Source organism: Xiphias gladius, chromosome 7 (assembly GCF_016859285.1).
Source record: "Xiphias gladius isolate SHS-SW01 ecotype Sanya breed wild chromosome 7, ASM1685928v1, whole genome shotgun sequence".
In the NCBI taxonomy this organism is placed as follows: Eukaryota; Metazoa; Chordata; class Actinopteri; order Istiophoriformes; family Xiphiidae; genus Xiphias; species Xiphias gladius.
Genome location: NC_053406.1, coordinates 23720447 through 23737097, shown reverse-complemented (window position 1 = coordinate 23737097; position 16651 = coordinate 23720447). Strand labels below are relative to the sequence as shown.

At 37.4% G+C, this 16651-nt stretch overlaps 1 protein-coding gene across 5 annotated transcripts in view; it reads left to right on the top strand.

Moving 5' to 3' along the window:
• Positions 1-16651, top strand: part of cntn5 (contactin 5) — a 107063-nt gene that overhangs the window by 58610 nt on the left and 31802 nt on the right. For all 5 annotated transcript variants that reach the window (XM_040131461.1, XM_040131460.1, XM_040131464.1 and 2 more), the window contains exons 7-9: positions 3387-3482; positions 7928-8131; positions 13309-13411. In XM_040131461.1, coding sequence (XP_039987395.1) covers positions 3387-3482; positions 7928-8131; positions 13309-13411 — 403 coding nt within the window. The remainder of the gene's footprint in view (positions 1-3386; positions 3483-7927; positions 8132-13308; positions 13412-16651) is intronic.

The window sequence follows — 16651 nt, the reverse complement described above, 5'->3', positions numbered from 1 at the left end:
CCATGACTTATTAATTCCAAACAACTAGTGTTGCTTTGCCTGGAATGTAAAAAGTATAATTTCCCATGTGCCTGTCTAATAGCTCTCTTAAACTGGATATACTGTACTGTAGGGTGAATTGTTTCCATGCTGTAGCAGTTGGTTATATAAAATAGCAAAATGAAAATACATAAAGATGAAGATTACTTTCAAAATGTATTAAATTACACAAGCTGGCCAAGAAGACACGTGTTTCTACAATATATAGCCCGGCTGAATAATTGAAGAGAGGGGAATATCTACAGAAAATCACATACTCACATTTGATTTCTGCCAAGTACAAGTCATGTTGTAGGTCAGCAGTTAATGGTGTATTGCTTCAGCAGTCGGTTGTAAAAAGCCTTGGTCAATAATCGTTAGACAGTTGCTTTTCTTTCTTTGTGTTAACTTATTTACTCACTCGTTTCATTTCTTACCCTGTTTATCAATAGATGAGAAATCTATTTAGCTTACCTATTGTTTATTTGCTCATTACAACTATAGTAGAGGACATTGGTTAGCAGTAAGTCATGATTCATGTTGGATGAATAAAAGAAGCTACACTGACAAAAAGACAGGGCGGTGACAGCTGCTGGTGAATCAATAGTGAACATGGTAACGATCAATGGCTCTCCATCGCTACACTCTGGTGGCACATTGTTAGCAAAAATAAATCCACACTAGTCATACATACCAAGTGGGCCAAGATGATGGGATCGAGTAGTTATGGGATAGCAGTACAGGTTTTAGCTGAACCACAGCAGCAGGGCCAGCCCTACAAACGTGAATGTCTGTGAGTGAGTGAGTGATAAAGTTACACCATTGGCTGTTGCCCTTTCAAAATGAATTGGTGCAAACAGTTTCTATTGCATCGTCAGGGGAATGTTTACAGGCAGTGTTGCCAACTTTTCTTCACAAAAGTACGTAACGACAAATCTGGCAACCTTTTGGACTAATCTTAGCGACTTTCCGTAGAAGAGAGTCGCCAGTATTGCCCCGCAAAGTCGAGCTTTCCCTCCGCAGGCTCCCCTCTATATGCGTCTCACTCTGGTTAGCATGTAGTCTTAATGGGCCGTGTGTCAGTCACTATTACCTACTTGTTCCGTTGTCCAACAACAGATACAGAAAAACATGTAAATGAGATCAGCTTTATTGATAATTTCGCTGTATTAAATTACTTGAGCACAGAGATCAGGAGAGAAGCAAACAGAGAAAGGGCGGTCCAGCTATATGCTAGGTTTTGACCTGGTCGTGTTAAATAACACTGGACACCAAGAGATGGTATTTACTATCATCTGCATTTCAGAAATTTTAGCTTTGTCTATTGTTTTTCCAACATTGTCTGGAGCTGATGTTCAGTGTTCGATCAGCCTGGTTTTAAGCAAAGCACGTGGTATGCACTGCATATTGATTCGCGATGTAGATTGAATCCTTGCAAATCCAGCTTGTATGACAGTCTACTCTCCTGACTAATTCTTTGGAAAAGGTGCAGCATAATACATTAAATACTTGTTTGTCCTGTTTTTTGTTTTTTGTTTTTTGACATGGTGTGGTATTTCTTCTTACCATAATCTAACGATTTTTTTTTTTTAAATAGTTCAAATTAACCATTTGCTCTTTACATTGATTCCATTTATCGTTTAGCTTCTTCTGAGTCACTGTGGCTCACATTGAGTGTGACCATTGGCTGAGCTAAAATGTTTTTTTTTTAGAAAGGCTACATAATACATAAAATAAAATGCAACTTCATGCTTTATTGAGGAGAAAATGGACAAGCAACCACACTGATGTTCTTAAGAATAACGAAATATACATTGAAGGGAAATTGATTGTGTGCTGTGTGATTTTAAGATGGTGACCATGACCCATGATTATTATTAAATGCGCCAAAAAATTAGAGAAATGCCGGTTTTATCAGTCACTCTAAGGCAGTGGTTCCTGACATTTTTCTGGCATGCCCCCATTCAGAAGCCAAAAAAGTTCACGCCCCTACCTCACAATTATTATTAATCATTAATGATAGGGGTAGCAACTAATAAGAAAGGATGTAAGTTGAATTTTGCTGAAATAAATTTAGCATGGTAGCCTTAGCAAACTTTTGTTTGTTTATTTTCCGTACATAAATCATATTCATTCAACTTAGTTTCACTCCATATTTTTCCCCTGGTCATCCAGACCCCCCTGGCAGTGGCTCTATGCCTCCCCAGGGGGGCCCACCACCCAGTTTGAAAACCACTGCTCTAAAGAATAATTATCCAAGGTAACGGTAAACAATGTACCTCAAAGTGATGGAATGAAAGTGGTGGAGGCAGACACCTTCCCTGGATCCGCAGCTTGTCGCTTGATTTCCATATTTTGGGATTGCTTCAACTAGAAATTAAACAGGCAGGAATAGGTTCCAAAAGGTTTCTGTCCCGGGATTTCAGATTAAACCTGCATTGTTCTACTTCTACAGAAAAACAACCAGGTAAAGACAAACACTACCACATTAATACATTCAAATAATATTGGTAAAGGAGTTTTTTGAGAACCAGTAATATTATACTGGGGATGATTTAATTCTAACAATTACTCAATTTTCATTGTTTGAAAAATTCAGCGTTCAGAAATTGTAAAAAACAAACTTATTCCAGTCAGTTTAAAGAATTTTAAATTCAAGAGGATAGCAGAGGTTAGTTTGTCTATGGTACACGATATTTTTTAACAACCTCAGGAGTTTTCTGGAGTTGTTAAAGATGCTGGAGGTAGGGTAGTGTGCCATGAGGTTGTGCTGGTTGGGGTGGTGAATGGAAATATAAAGAATTCGACTTGCTTTAATTTGCCCAATCTCAGCCATTACAAAGGTTAAGCACTGTGCAGACAACTTGAGCTGAGATGATTAGTTGATTAATCGATTTGTTGAGCAACACAAAAATCGTCAACCGTTTTTAATAAGCAACTTAAAGGTTTCAGTCATTTCTCAAGCAAAAACACCAAAAATTCTATGTCTGCAGATTCTTCAATTTAAGTAATTGATACTTTTCTATGTCATATATGATAATAAACTTATTATATTTAAGGTTTGGGCTGTTGGTTGAATAAAACAGCCAGTCTGAATATATGTCCTGGGGCTGCGGGACATTAACACAGCATTTTTACCTATTTTCTGACTTTTTATAGACCAAACAATTAATTTAGAAAAAAATAGGTAAATTAAGCAGTAACAGAAAACATGTGTTTTTTTTTTTACATCCTTAAATAATATAAAGAAGTTGAAAGCTGGCTGCAGGGACAAAAATAGACTTTCTAGCCCCTTCAAAATGATTCCACATAACCAAGATGTATTTGTCTGTGTTGCTGAGAAGGATTGTCTTGACGTACTGTTTCAGATCTCGGGGCTTTCAGTGGGAAGACCAGAGGTGGGGTTTCTGTGCGCGAAGGCCAAGGTGTGGTACTCATGTGTACCCCTCCTCCTCATTCAGCAGGTAAGAAATTCAGAACTACTTTAAGTCACAGCCAGGGGAAAAAATATTTCTCTTCACTGCTTTTGGGATGGTCAATAAACTCCTCCGTATTCATCACGATTGCTATGACAACAAGTAATGTTGCTATTACAGTGCGAAGGCGAATGACTGCTCATTATTCATTTATTTGTTTATCGCATTTTATTTTGATGGTTAGTTTTTGTAGCTGTCGATTCTCCTATCCGTCCATCCATGTTGTTCAAATCATGAGTGTGATAAGTTATGGGAACAACAGAGCCAAAAAAAAAGATTCTCAGAGATCAAATTTGCTGGATCATTAGAAGCAGGAAGTAATGTTACAACGCCAATTATTTCACATAGGCACCACTCTTTGATGGCATATCTTGAATATCCCTCTCTGCAATTGTCCTCTAATGTTAGATGTTATGTGAGCCATGAATCATCCAGGCTTTCTGTTTGCATCAGCTCTGTCGAACTGCAGCACTGCACCCATAGGAATGGTTGCCAAGTGCTCTTCCGCACCCGTGCCTGTTTCTGGATGCCAGTTTGCATGACGTGGTAGCAACCAGAAAGTCAGTGACAGAATTGCTGATTTAAAAAAAAAAAAGACAAAATGAATCATTGAGGATGCCTAATGACTGGCAGATTTACATGTGGTTCAGATGACTCTCATCCCTAAAGTTCACCATCAATCACAGCATAAGGTGTCGCCTTTGCGTCCAGCTGTATGTAATTTTTCACACTGCATTTACAGGTCAAACCATCGTACATGAATGCTTTTTTTTTTTTTTTGCACAACAAAGGTTTTATTTTGAATAGTTAAAAGTGTGATTGACATAAAAATTAAATCAAATACTTGAGATGAGGTTGTGGAGTGAGATCAGCATTATGGAAATAGCGATTTTCTGTCATGTGAGGTTTGTTACAGTCTTGCTGCAGTAAGCTGTGAAATTGAACCAGGTTTCAGTCATGATGAAATTCTGTTACAAACCCTCATGTTACATTCTTCACACTAGATCGACAGAGCGAATCAATACAGAATATATTATATGTATATAATCACTCAACCTTTAAAGGTACAATTCAGAACAATGCTATTTTACTTAAGATATCACTAAATAACCTCGATATCAAATGTATTGTGTGGTGAAACACTGTAGCATAGTAATGCTTTGCAGTCTTGTTTTCATTGTCTGAATTAAGTTGCTTAATTAATTGTGACAGAGGTTGAATCATACACTGTAAACAAATAATAAAAGACATAAAAGATCAGATCTACCAAGTGACTTTTATTTCACTTAAACCTGTAGTGCGTAATATTCATCTCCCCTTTCTGGCATTTAGAGTAATTACACAAACACTGTCAAATACAGAGTAATTTCCACAGTTCCGAGACAATAATTTACTATTTAGGTAGAGTAAATGCAATAGCTACATAGCCTACGCAAAAATATTCTACAAATACCAACCTTTCCAGGAGCAGTAACACGACATTCGTGTCCTCTTCTTTCAGCGCTCTCCAACGAGGAAAAGCCACACCAATGGTAAAGCTTGTTTCTCCTCGCTGTCGACCGCTTTATTTTTTAAACTCTAATCTTTCCGCTTAACACAGAGTTTCTTTTTTATCTGGAGCATCAGAAACTTTTCTTGGACGCTTCCTAGGTTTTTCCTCCTGAAGCTCCGCCATACACCAAGGTGCTGTAGCCTTCTCTGTCCCTGGCGCTATTTTTGCTCCCCTCTTCAGCTCTGGCGAACTTGCGGGTAGACGTGAAACGCATTGCTACCAGTGCGCAGCGTGGGAATGTCGCCACAGACACCAGATTTAAAATTCCGGTATACTGTGAAATGCATAGAGAATTCCCTGGCACTGATAGGCTTAATCAACATTGTGTGAACTTGTTTGGCAAGGGCTTGAATGTAATGGACGTTTCTTTTAAATACTGCCATGTAGTAACAGTGCAACTTATTTATAACTTATAATTTATCTATAAAAACAGTAGTCATATAATACTACAGTTATACAGATTCTCACAGTGTTAGAATATTTACTTCATAGATATTGGTAAATAGCAGGTAGGTCTCAACAGGCAGTTTAGCCTTTAGTTTGATGCTTATTTTAAATATTTATAGATTAAGCTCAAATGCACAGTACAGGTAAGATTATGATTTATTTCTTCAACAGCGCTAACACAGATGAAAAATGATCTCCAGCAACTAAATAATTTAAAAAAAAAAAAATGCTACAGCCATAAAATTTGCAAGTGTGATGAATGCCTTGGTGAGTCAGAGCGTGTCACAATTGAAATTCGTATTGTAAAGGGAGTGTTAAACAATGTGTGGGTTAAATTGCTTGTGGGAGGATTTAAAGACATTAAAATGCCACTTAAATTAGATAGGTCTCATGAATGAAAATAATTTGAAATCATTGAGATGTGAAAAGTATATTATTTTCCATTTCATGGCTTTGACTGCTTGCGATCAGTCTTCGTGGGTGTCTTTGGTAAATAGTGATTTACTTTTATGGAACTTAAGTATGATGCCCTTCGAATAAAAAACTTTTGGAACTTTGGTGTCTTTGATAATGCTAATTCTTTGTAGCAAAGATTATATTCATTTATGCTGTATTATATTTCAAAGCACGAATACACGCTGAGTATTAAATTATCATTCTCTATTTTAGAGAGTACAGTTGCTGTAGTTTCCATCATAGCCCAGACTCTGGATTACTACAGGATAACTGTGTTGTGTACAACTGCGCTTCCTCTCTTTATCAAGAAGTCCTCTTAGTAGATTAAGCAAATGATGCTGACTTTAGAAATTAATATGTTGATATACAATATTTGAAAAGTTTCCAGTATTCTATTCAGTTTTATACCTTATTGCAGCCACTGAACTTTGAGCTCTCATCGAGTGTTGAATTCAGTTCAAATCTGTCAGATCTGAGCAGCTTTGAAACAGCAGTTTATCTACATTTACCAAGAAGACCCTGATAATGTAAAGAAATTCTAGCCTTCCTTTTTTGTCCAGGACAAACAGATTCTGGATGCAGGATCAAAGAGTTTCGAAATATTGCTAGGCAATGTTGAATAGATTAATTTGTCCCTGAGTTTGGCTGTCCTGCTTTTTTTTTTTTTGCTTTTTTTCAGCATAATGATGGATGTGGCCATGTAGAACTATGCATAATAGAAACAAAGCAAATAGCATGCTGTCAAAGTCTGATTTGTGTTCATCACCGTCGCATTCCATCCGTCCATCTAAACGTCTGTTTTATTACCCACTTATTCCTCTTCAGGGTCATTTCGACGACTTCTGGGTCTTTTTTTCCTTCAGACCCACATATTTTGTTGTAAGCAACTGTGTAATCTTAGTTTTATTACAACTTAATTTGTATATCAGCAACGTATTGTAAAGAATACTAAATACATAAGAACATCTGTGCTGTCAGGTCTGCTAGGGGTCAGGAGTTTATATCCTACACTATCACACCTTGTAATTCATGAATAAAATATAAAAGATTCAACCTATATGCAAATAGCTTGGATATCTCTCAAAGATTGTTATTTATAGAGTCGGAGAAGTCCAATTCTGTGGCCTGTCTTTTTTGGCTGGGTTATGAACTAGTTAAGAGAAGACAGCTCCTTTCATTTGGTGACCCTTCACACACATGCGCTCACACAACAAAGCTCACTGGAATCAGTTATCGTACACCAGTTTTACCATTCTGATGGTATCACCAATTAATTAAAATAACCTTGCTTTAAATAGCAGACTCACTAAAACACAATTTAACTGTTATTTTTTCATCTTTAGGGGCCTCAGTATTATTTTTTTTAAATTTTGTGCAGACTAGCAGTCATTTTATACTGATGAGCGAGCTGATCCCTTGTTGTTGTACAAATTCCATACTCATTACTTCTTTCAGTTATTATTGTTTCAAACGTATTGAGCAGTAATTAACAGTGGTGGCATTATTAATGTTGTGCTGAGTCAATCGGTGGTAAATAATTTACTTAGTGTGTTACATGGGCTCACACGGTATATACAGTATTCTACTGAAATAACTAAATATATTTCAGAGCATACTCAACATGTCAGATTAGATGCACCTTTTTTTCATGGTGAACACTTGCACTTTGATGCAGTGAGACTACAAGAAGCGTTTGGGTGCTTCAGTAATTATTTGACATTATTAATAGTCTTAAAGGAGAGTCTGAGACTAGATGTCAAAGAAAGCCACTGTGTTTTTTTTATGGAAAAACTGAATCTGACAGAGTTTTTTCAGGATCACCAAAAAACTCACACCTGCAGCAACTATATTTAACTTTATATCGCACAGGATTTTGGGTGCCTAGATGACCGTTACAAACATAAAAGGCAGGTCAAAATATGCACAAAGCTAGGCTCTGTATTTTTCTAATCCGTATGGTCTCCCCTTGCTTTCACAGAGATTATCTACAGCTGGGTGTTTAATGAGTTCCCCTCATTTGTTGCTGAGGACAGTCGGCGCTTCATCTCCCAGGACACAGGAAACCTGTACATCTCGAAGGTGCAATCCTCTGACTTAGGAAGTTACATCTGTCTGGTCAAGAACACAGTGACAAATGCAAGGGTTCTGAGCCCTCCAACACCTCTGACACTGAAAACTGATGGTGAGGCTCTCAGATTTATAGCACCTCTCACACATGATAGGCCTTGTATGAATGCCCCAGGAGGACATATCTAATGGATTTCATTGGATTAAACCACAGAGAAAGTATTGCAGAGTCCTCTCTCTGTTCATCTGAAAGTGTCTTTTTTTTTTTTTTTTTTTTTTTAGGTCTGTTAAACTGCTTCTTCCAGCTGAACTTGTTTAGCGCAGATGAAAATCTAAAAACATATTTTATATTCTGCTGGTGCATTTCATTGTATCGTAATGCGCTTGTAGAAAAAAATTTAGATCAGATAAGTTAATAAAAGTGGGGCGGTCTTCTGATTTCCACCGAGCCTCACGTTAGTGGAGGGTGTTATGAATTCCATACACACCGTAAACAGATAGCAAGCAATGCTTTAACATTAGTGTGGGGAGCGTTCTTCGCTTACATCGTGCTTTGGTGAAACTGGCCATCAGGGAAATCATTTTCCAGCATAAAATTAACTGAATCAATGGCCCTTGCTGTGGATGAGATTTCGCTCTTTTATAGTAGCCTCTCAGGAGCCATGCTGTGGAGCTGTTTGTCGGATTCAGGGGTGGATTACACCTACAGGCTTTATACATCTGACTACACAGAGAAATGTCCATCACTTCAAACAGGTGCCTGTCATTGTCAAGGTTTCGGAGAGCCACTGAGATTACATCCCCAGTGAAGCTATGAAAGGGCCTCTGTGCCTGGGAACCAGGTTTGTTCCAAATGTTGCAACACGAATTTACCTCTTAAGTATTACATCCCTTCCAGCAATATTCTTACTCTGTATTTGCATAACTTTGTATGAAATGGCCCTCAGAGACATACATAATACTTAGCACATAACCCTGCTTAATTGTTTTGTCTCTCTCATTAACCAAGATGCAAAAATACAGTCAGAAGGGCATGTGGTCAGTCTGCTGTCAGCATTTCAGTGTGCTTCATGGCTGGATAAAGAAACAGAGACTTTTGTTTTAATTTTTCAATGATGAGTGACGGAAGAGAAATCCGTTTTACAACGTCCACATTGTGATATCTGGCTTTGATAGTTGGGCTGAAGGACAGGACTCTCACCTGCTGCACAACATGGCCAAATGTAATCTCTACAGCTGTAAGTCCATTTTGCCAAAGAACATCTTGGCATCTCTTGCTCTGCAAACCTGATGATATTCAGCAGCCTTCTATATTGTGAAATTGAGTCTAAAATGCCGCAAACCTCACAACAGACACCAAAATGTTCCAGTGCTGTTGGCACCCCTCAGTCATTGGAGTCTGACCAATTAGACACTGCAGTCTGTCTCTCGGTAAAAGTGAGTGATTATTACACAGAAGACAGATCAAGCTGGATCTGTGTGTGGCTCACCACTGTCAGCTCCAGCCCTGACTCTCTTAATCAAAACACACATCTTGGCTCCATTATACCCTGCTGGAAGCCATTGATTGTCAATTCGCAATCCACCTTGAGCAGAGCAGGATTAAACACTGAACTCTGGACCGGTGTACTGTTTTTATACAGACATACACTTCATCTCAGTGACACCCTTCCTTTTATTTATCTCTTTGGCGTAATAGAAGCAAATGCATAATAATACTGCAGATAGCATTAACTTTGAGGTGGTCTTGGATCAGAGCACATTTAAAGCATATGTTTGTTAATGAAAAGGAATACTTGTATTAAAGCTATTTCTACAAATTTAAAAAAATATATATATATATATTAGATATTTTACGCCTCTTATACAATTTTGTGGTTTTTGCCGTCATCTGTCATCAATATTTTGCCACTGTTACTATCAGTTATAACAACATTCTTTTGGAACACAAGCTTCAGAGAGGTTTTAGGTCTTATGTCCTAGTTTACCATGCAGGACTTGCCTACTATGTGTGGTATGTTTATGTGTGCACACGGTTTTGTTTCTAGTGACATGTGGCTCACATTTACCCAAGCTATCTTGTAAATGCCAAATCATTTTAAAAATGCCACTACTTCTGATTATTTATTTACTGTTTGGATGGGACTTTTGTAGGCAATTAATTACTATAAGATTATTTTAATAGAAATTTATAATGATAACAAACTGTTGTCATTCTCAAACTGAGGTCATTTAATACACGCAGTAACACTGAACAGTAAATCGGTTATTAATTTTTTTAAAAGGTTTGTTTACATCAGTAATGCTGGTAAATACGGGAGTAAAACACACAAAATGTGAATTATTCATCTTTAGTTAGTATATTCTCATATATATATATAAATATATATATTAGACTATACCTTATACATAGAGGAACATACCGCAAATTTATGTCGTCAAAAAATGACAGATTAGGCTTTCACCCATTGTTTTTACTTACGGATAAGTGGTAAAGCTTGCAGTTGGACTGCAGCACCGGCGGTGTCATTGTTGCCATAAGAAATTTTCTCTCTCCAGACTGACAGTAATATCAGTGAAGCATAATGTTTATAGGCACATGTCATCTCCACATGGGCATGTTTTCTGTACTACACTATAAATTATTATTGAGGAACTTAGGCCCATAGCCATATTGGATGTCAGCGTGATATTTTTACTAAGCCACATATTTTTAGTTGTGTAGTCAAAACAACTCGTTGTCCATGAATATACACATTCTGCTATCAAATAAGTACCCACGTACAGTCTATAAAAACACCATGTTATGGTAAAGAAGAGCATATTTGAATCTCTGTCTAGACTAATAGGATTGTTCCTGTCAGTGATTTTAAAAAATTGGATTGGAAAACCATTTTGAATGTATTGTGTTCATTGAGAACAGTACAGCAACTGTAAATAGGCTGTTTTTCCTGCCTGCATGTTAAACTACTGTCTCATCCCCGAGAAGAAATGCTTTTAAAAAACTGAATCATCAAAAATAAGTGATTGAAAGTAACATTACTACAGATAATCTGGTATATTACAACACTTTTTGAACTGGTAATGGTGTTTTTTGTACAAACATGGCTGCACTGCTTACACAGTAGATGGAGGATCAATGCCTTTAGGGCAACTTTCCCAATGAGTACTACAGTAGGGTTGTAACAATCCAATTACCATTAGGGAGACCGGTCCAGCTGTCTAGGAATTGGCTGGACCAATTCAAGGGGATGGAGAAAGTAGAAGGACGTTGTTATTAAACTATTACAATTTAATTCCACGGGGAAGTCTGATTGGATTATTTCACAGTTAAAACGGAAATGTCAAATTTGAATTAAATGTTTCCATTTATGAATACAAAATAAAGCCTCTATATATTTCAAAGTAGTTCTAATGAATTTGTTTAAACACATACACCTACAAAATATGTTTTTGTTTATATTTTCTATTTTCTTATCAAAGTTTCAAAATTTTTTACTGCATTACTACCTCAGGGAGGCATGTTAAGTGCTTATCTATTACTGGATCAGAGAGCTAATAAAACACCTACTTTTTCTTTGCTATAAGCTTGGAGTCACAGTAAATTTTAGGAAGGGCATCACGCTTTTAAATTGGTCCGCAGAGGAACAAAGCACAACAGAAAAATGTAATTTTCATGTGATTAATAAAAAAGAATAGAACATAAAATATAACGCTACACTACAATTGAGGAGCAGTAATGTTTTAGCACACCAAGCATGGACATTATTTTTTTCATTTCTATCAAGTCCAGACACTGAGACTGAATATGATATTGAATATACTATGGCATGAGCCAATGAAATATTGCAAATTCATTATATGTGAAAGGCTGCTTTGGAGCCATAAATGTTGAGAATGAGATTGAAATTGAAAAGTTCCTCGGAACAAATATCATAAAACTCCTTTTCCATACATAGTGGGCCACAATTCAGTAACCCCACTCCTTCTTTTGAGCATTCATTTTACCACATAAAAAGTGTCAGGTGCACGTAGGAGGTATAATTATGGTTTCTGAAATGCCATGCCCGTCATTTGTCTTACTGATTATGTACATTACAGTGCATCTGGAGCAGCACTGAATATGGTCTGATATGTTTTCATTTGAATTCAGGCAGGTGCTGGGGTTACTAGTGTGTCCATCAGTGGTGTTCACATGCTATGTTTGTGTGTGCATTTAACATTGTTCTGTAAACAGTAAAACACTCATGTAATATTCATATCTTAAACTCCCATTTAATAAGACAGATAATAGTAATTAGATCCTAGGTGAATGTGCTTTCCTTTGTTACTCCAAATTTGCTCACTGCCTTCTGACATGTCGTTCTGGCAAATGGATATAAATGGCCGCCTTAACATACAGATGAATAAACAAAGAAAAAGTGTCCTCTGGCTATGAGAGTGGAGGTGTTAGTCTTAGTGGCACTTAGCAAGACTGATAACATGTTATCACTTGTATCCTTTGTAATGTTCGTGAGTTGTAGAGTGGATTACTAATTCTGTAGGACAATACACTACTTTTCCCTGTTGTCACTGGAGAATATTTGATAGTACATCATCTTAATGTTTTGTTTTTATGATAACATGGCTTTTGAGCTTCTCTACCATTTTTTTTTACACGGTGGACATGGTTGTGCATAAATAGTAGTATGTATGCTACCTGTTCAGAATATAACTCATAGTCCTGCATTTTCCAACTGACTTTGACTACATGAAAACAATGAAATCATATTGAAATGTAGCATACCATCTGTTAAACTTGGCTATTCCTGTATATGCTTTAATCCGGTCTTTTTTTGTACAGATCAAAAATATTATTATTCAGTCACAAGCTCTGTCTTTGATCCAACCAGTATCACCAGCCCTGTTAATACACAGTTTGTTAAGTTCAGGTGGATAGTTGAACGATATGCCAGATGGTGAGCATAATGTGTAGTCCCACAACTGTACACTGTGTGATTTAATGTACCATGTATTTTGACAGACCTAAACATCAGGAATCCTTAGGAAATTTAGATTTGCTGCCAAATTTTTCTTCTTCAGTTGTTGCTTACATACTCATAAAACAGGTACCAGGCCAATAGGAAGTGGATATCCCTAATATTTTTAAATCACTATACCCAGTCTCAGCTGGGTAGCTGAGACTAGCACACTGCTAGAAAAGATGAGGATGATGGTAAATGTGCGGGTAAGTGACTGTTTCAATCTGCTTGGTTCTAATGTCTGCAATTCTTCTTTCTTAACCTTTTCCAGGTGTCATGGGTGAATATGAGCCCAAAATTGAAGTGCATTTCCCAACATCTGTTCTGGCTGCCAAAGGAGTCACTGTCAGGCTGGAGTGCTTTGCTCTGGGGAAGTAAGTAAACAAGGACATATTGCACAAATATAGGTAGCTGTTTATTACAGCAGTATAATATTAATCACCAGGAACAATGAACTACAGCCCATCATTGCTCTGTTGCTGAGAGATCCTTTAGATAATACTCCTTGTGTTTTTCTGTCTTCTTCAAATTACATTATTCCATTATATGAGTGGGAACCAGGCATGTCTTGTCTTCAGGCAAGATGTTAAGTGAGTGTAGAGAAGTGCAGCATCGTAGCTCCGTTGTTAGATGGCATGTTAGTGCATGGGGGGAAGACTGAATAGGGAATTCAGCCCTAGAGACCCATGTGTGCTCATAATTGAGAGCCCTAATGTATCTGTGTTTCCTGGGTGCTTTCAGGGTCTGCTATGAATGTAGAAAGCCAAGGTTATGTCTGTTTAAAAAAAAAAAAAAAAAAAAAAAAAATTGGCAATACTTTCTGGCCAGGAGGGAAAACACTTACGTTCATGGAGACTAAAATCCAAAGCACTTACCACAGTTACTAAAGTTAGCCTTGCTGGGTTCATGGTTTATGAAGCTATTGCCTTTTCTACATTTGAAATTGATTTTAGATAAACTTTGGGTAGGCTAGACCAAAATAAAGTCATTATTTGTCAAATTTAAACATTGAAATCTAAAATTATTGCAAAACGTTCTGCTCTTTTCCAAAACAATGTTAAAGTGCTGTTTGACATTACAAGAAATAATTTTATATCTTTCAACATAATCATTTATCATCCCTGCCACATTTTGTTTATAATTATTCGGAATGAATTATTCATTGCTGACTCCTATCTTAAGAGCAAACAGTCTCTAATCTACAGATGACTAAGGACCTCATAATTGTTTACCTTCGTTTCAATGATTATCCAAATTATGGTTAGTCATTTCCTAAATATATAGACACTGCATTCTAATCTCACACCCCTTAGTTGTCTTATGAAGCTATGCAGGAGTTTTTAGATGCCTGAAGAACAGCCAAACAGCTTGAGCCGTTGCCTTGTGATTTCCTCAATGAAGTAATGTGTGCATGATGGCTTTCAGTCAGAATGTGATCCCAGTGACTTACCCTTATACATTAAGATGAATGATTTATCAGTGCACCCCATTAAATGCCAGTCTTTATATAGCACTGAAAATGAAGTTAGAATGGGTTTTGTTCTCCTGTTGATCAATATGTATGATGGTACCACCAGCTAAGACGGTGCAGAAAAGCTCTTTGTGTGTGAATGCCGGAGCTCCTTGATGTGATTGCCTGTCGAGATATTTGCCAGTGACAGTAGTTTGCAGGCCATAGTCAAGGGCAAAGAGAACAATGAGACAATGAAAATGAAAGAGAGAACAATAAAAACACAATCCTCTTTAGATCGAAAGAGTTTTGCATTCTGGTCAGCATGTAATGTTATTATAAGTAATGTCTACAAGCCGATTTTGTAACTCGTGTGTATGTGACAATGGATTCTCTGTAGAATGATAACTGCTGTTTACTCTTGTGGACCACCACTGTGCTTCTGATGATACAACTCTGGCTGGAAAGGGGCATCATTAGCATTTTCCTAAGGGGCTTATCGCATCTTTTATGTGAACAGGACTCGTATTCGGAAAAATTGTTGTGTGGCCTAACAAGGCTCATCAGGCATTTTCCTGCATTAAATGAGAGCTGTCAGTAGACATAGACCAAAGTTAATTTATAAGGAATTAGCTCATTCTTCAAGCAGTCAGAGTTGCAAACCAAATATAGCAATCAGTTCAGAACAAAATATGGCCTTGCTCACTGTCATTATCTGAACCAGTTTATACTCAACGTTTTCTGGATGGAAATCTGTAGCAAAAACGTTGCAAGATTCATGTTTACTTCCATTACAGCCTCAGACTTTACTAGCTGTTTAACGATGTGCAGTATACAGTACAAGTATTTGGGTTCTGATTCTTTATTGCCTGTTGATGCAAAGCAGCTGTCATTCAGCAAGTGTGTTTTTTAAATAAAGGATAATCAGGATAATTAACCTGAATGATTATAGCCACCTATTGATGATGATACGCAGTGGGGAAGGTGGTCTCAGACTTTTGGACTACTTGCAGATCTTCAATTTAAAACCCTGGCTTCAGAGGCTGATTTATAAGAAGTTCTGGAAAGTGCAGTGTTGTTAGTTGCATTCATTTTTTTTTTCATTGGAGTATGAAGTTCACTGTAGTTCAAAAAGCCTTGTACGTTTGATGGGTTACGCATTCTCCCACTCATTTCCACTTATAATATAATATGTGGTGGATGCTTTCATCCAAATTGCTTTAGAGTAGTGTATATACTTTTCATTTCAGTGACCCCAGAGAGAACCGAACTCTTGAAACACTTGCCGTTACTTTCTTCATTCAGCTACACAAGACCACAAGGACCACATTGTCAGCAGGAAGTGCCTGTTAATGAAAACACATTTCTGCTATTTCTGCTATGGTTAATGCCTTTGAAAGACAGTTGTTTTGCTCACGTCATACAGGTAAAATGTGGCTTTGTGTTTCAGGTAGATTCTCCCTTAGAAATAGTGTAGAATTTCCTAAAGGGGCCAAGAAATTGAGAGTTTAACAAATGAACTAAAGCAAATGGTGAATAGACTGTACTTGTATAGCACTTTTCTAGTCTTATACACCCATCAAAGCACTTTACACTACATGCCACATTCACAAACACATTCCTACATCACATTCACACACATACTGATGGTACAGCCATCAGTGGCAATTGGGTGTTCAGTACCTTGCCCAAGGACACTTCGACATTCAGACTGGAGGAGCCGTGGATTGAACCACCATCTTCCGGTTAGTTGACGACCCACTCTACTTCCTTAGCCACAGCCAGCCCCTAAAGGGTGGGATAAGATTTGTATCTTAATGATCTGACGCACACCAACTCTCCAGTTTATTTTGATATTAGATTTAATTTTGAACCTTTAATATGGAACCAGTGCAGATGAGGGCGAAGCAATTGTTTGGAATGCTAATTAAGGTGTAATCTACAGAGCTTGCCTGTGGGTATAAAATACTCATTTTGTACGCTGTGATAAAATCGACCATAATGACCAGAGCTTCATAGTTCAGGAGTTTATGCCAACAGTTTCATACGGAAGACACTGACAGGCGGAGTCTCTCGTTTCTAAACTGAATGGACCTATTCCCTCCTGCCTGCCCCCTGTCCTGTACATATAGGCTTGGTGCTCATTATTCAGCCTCCAAAGAGA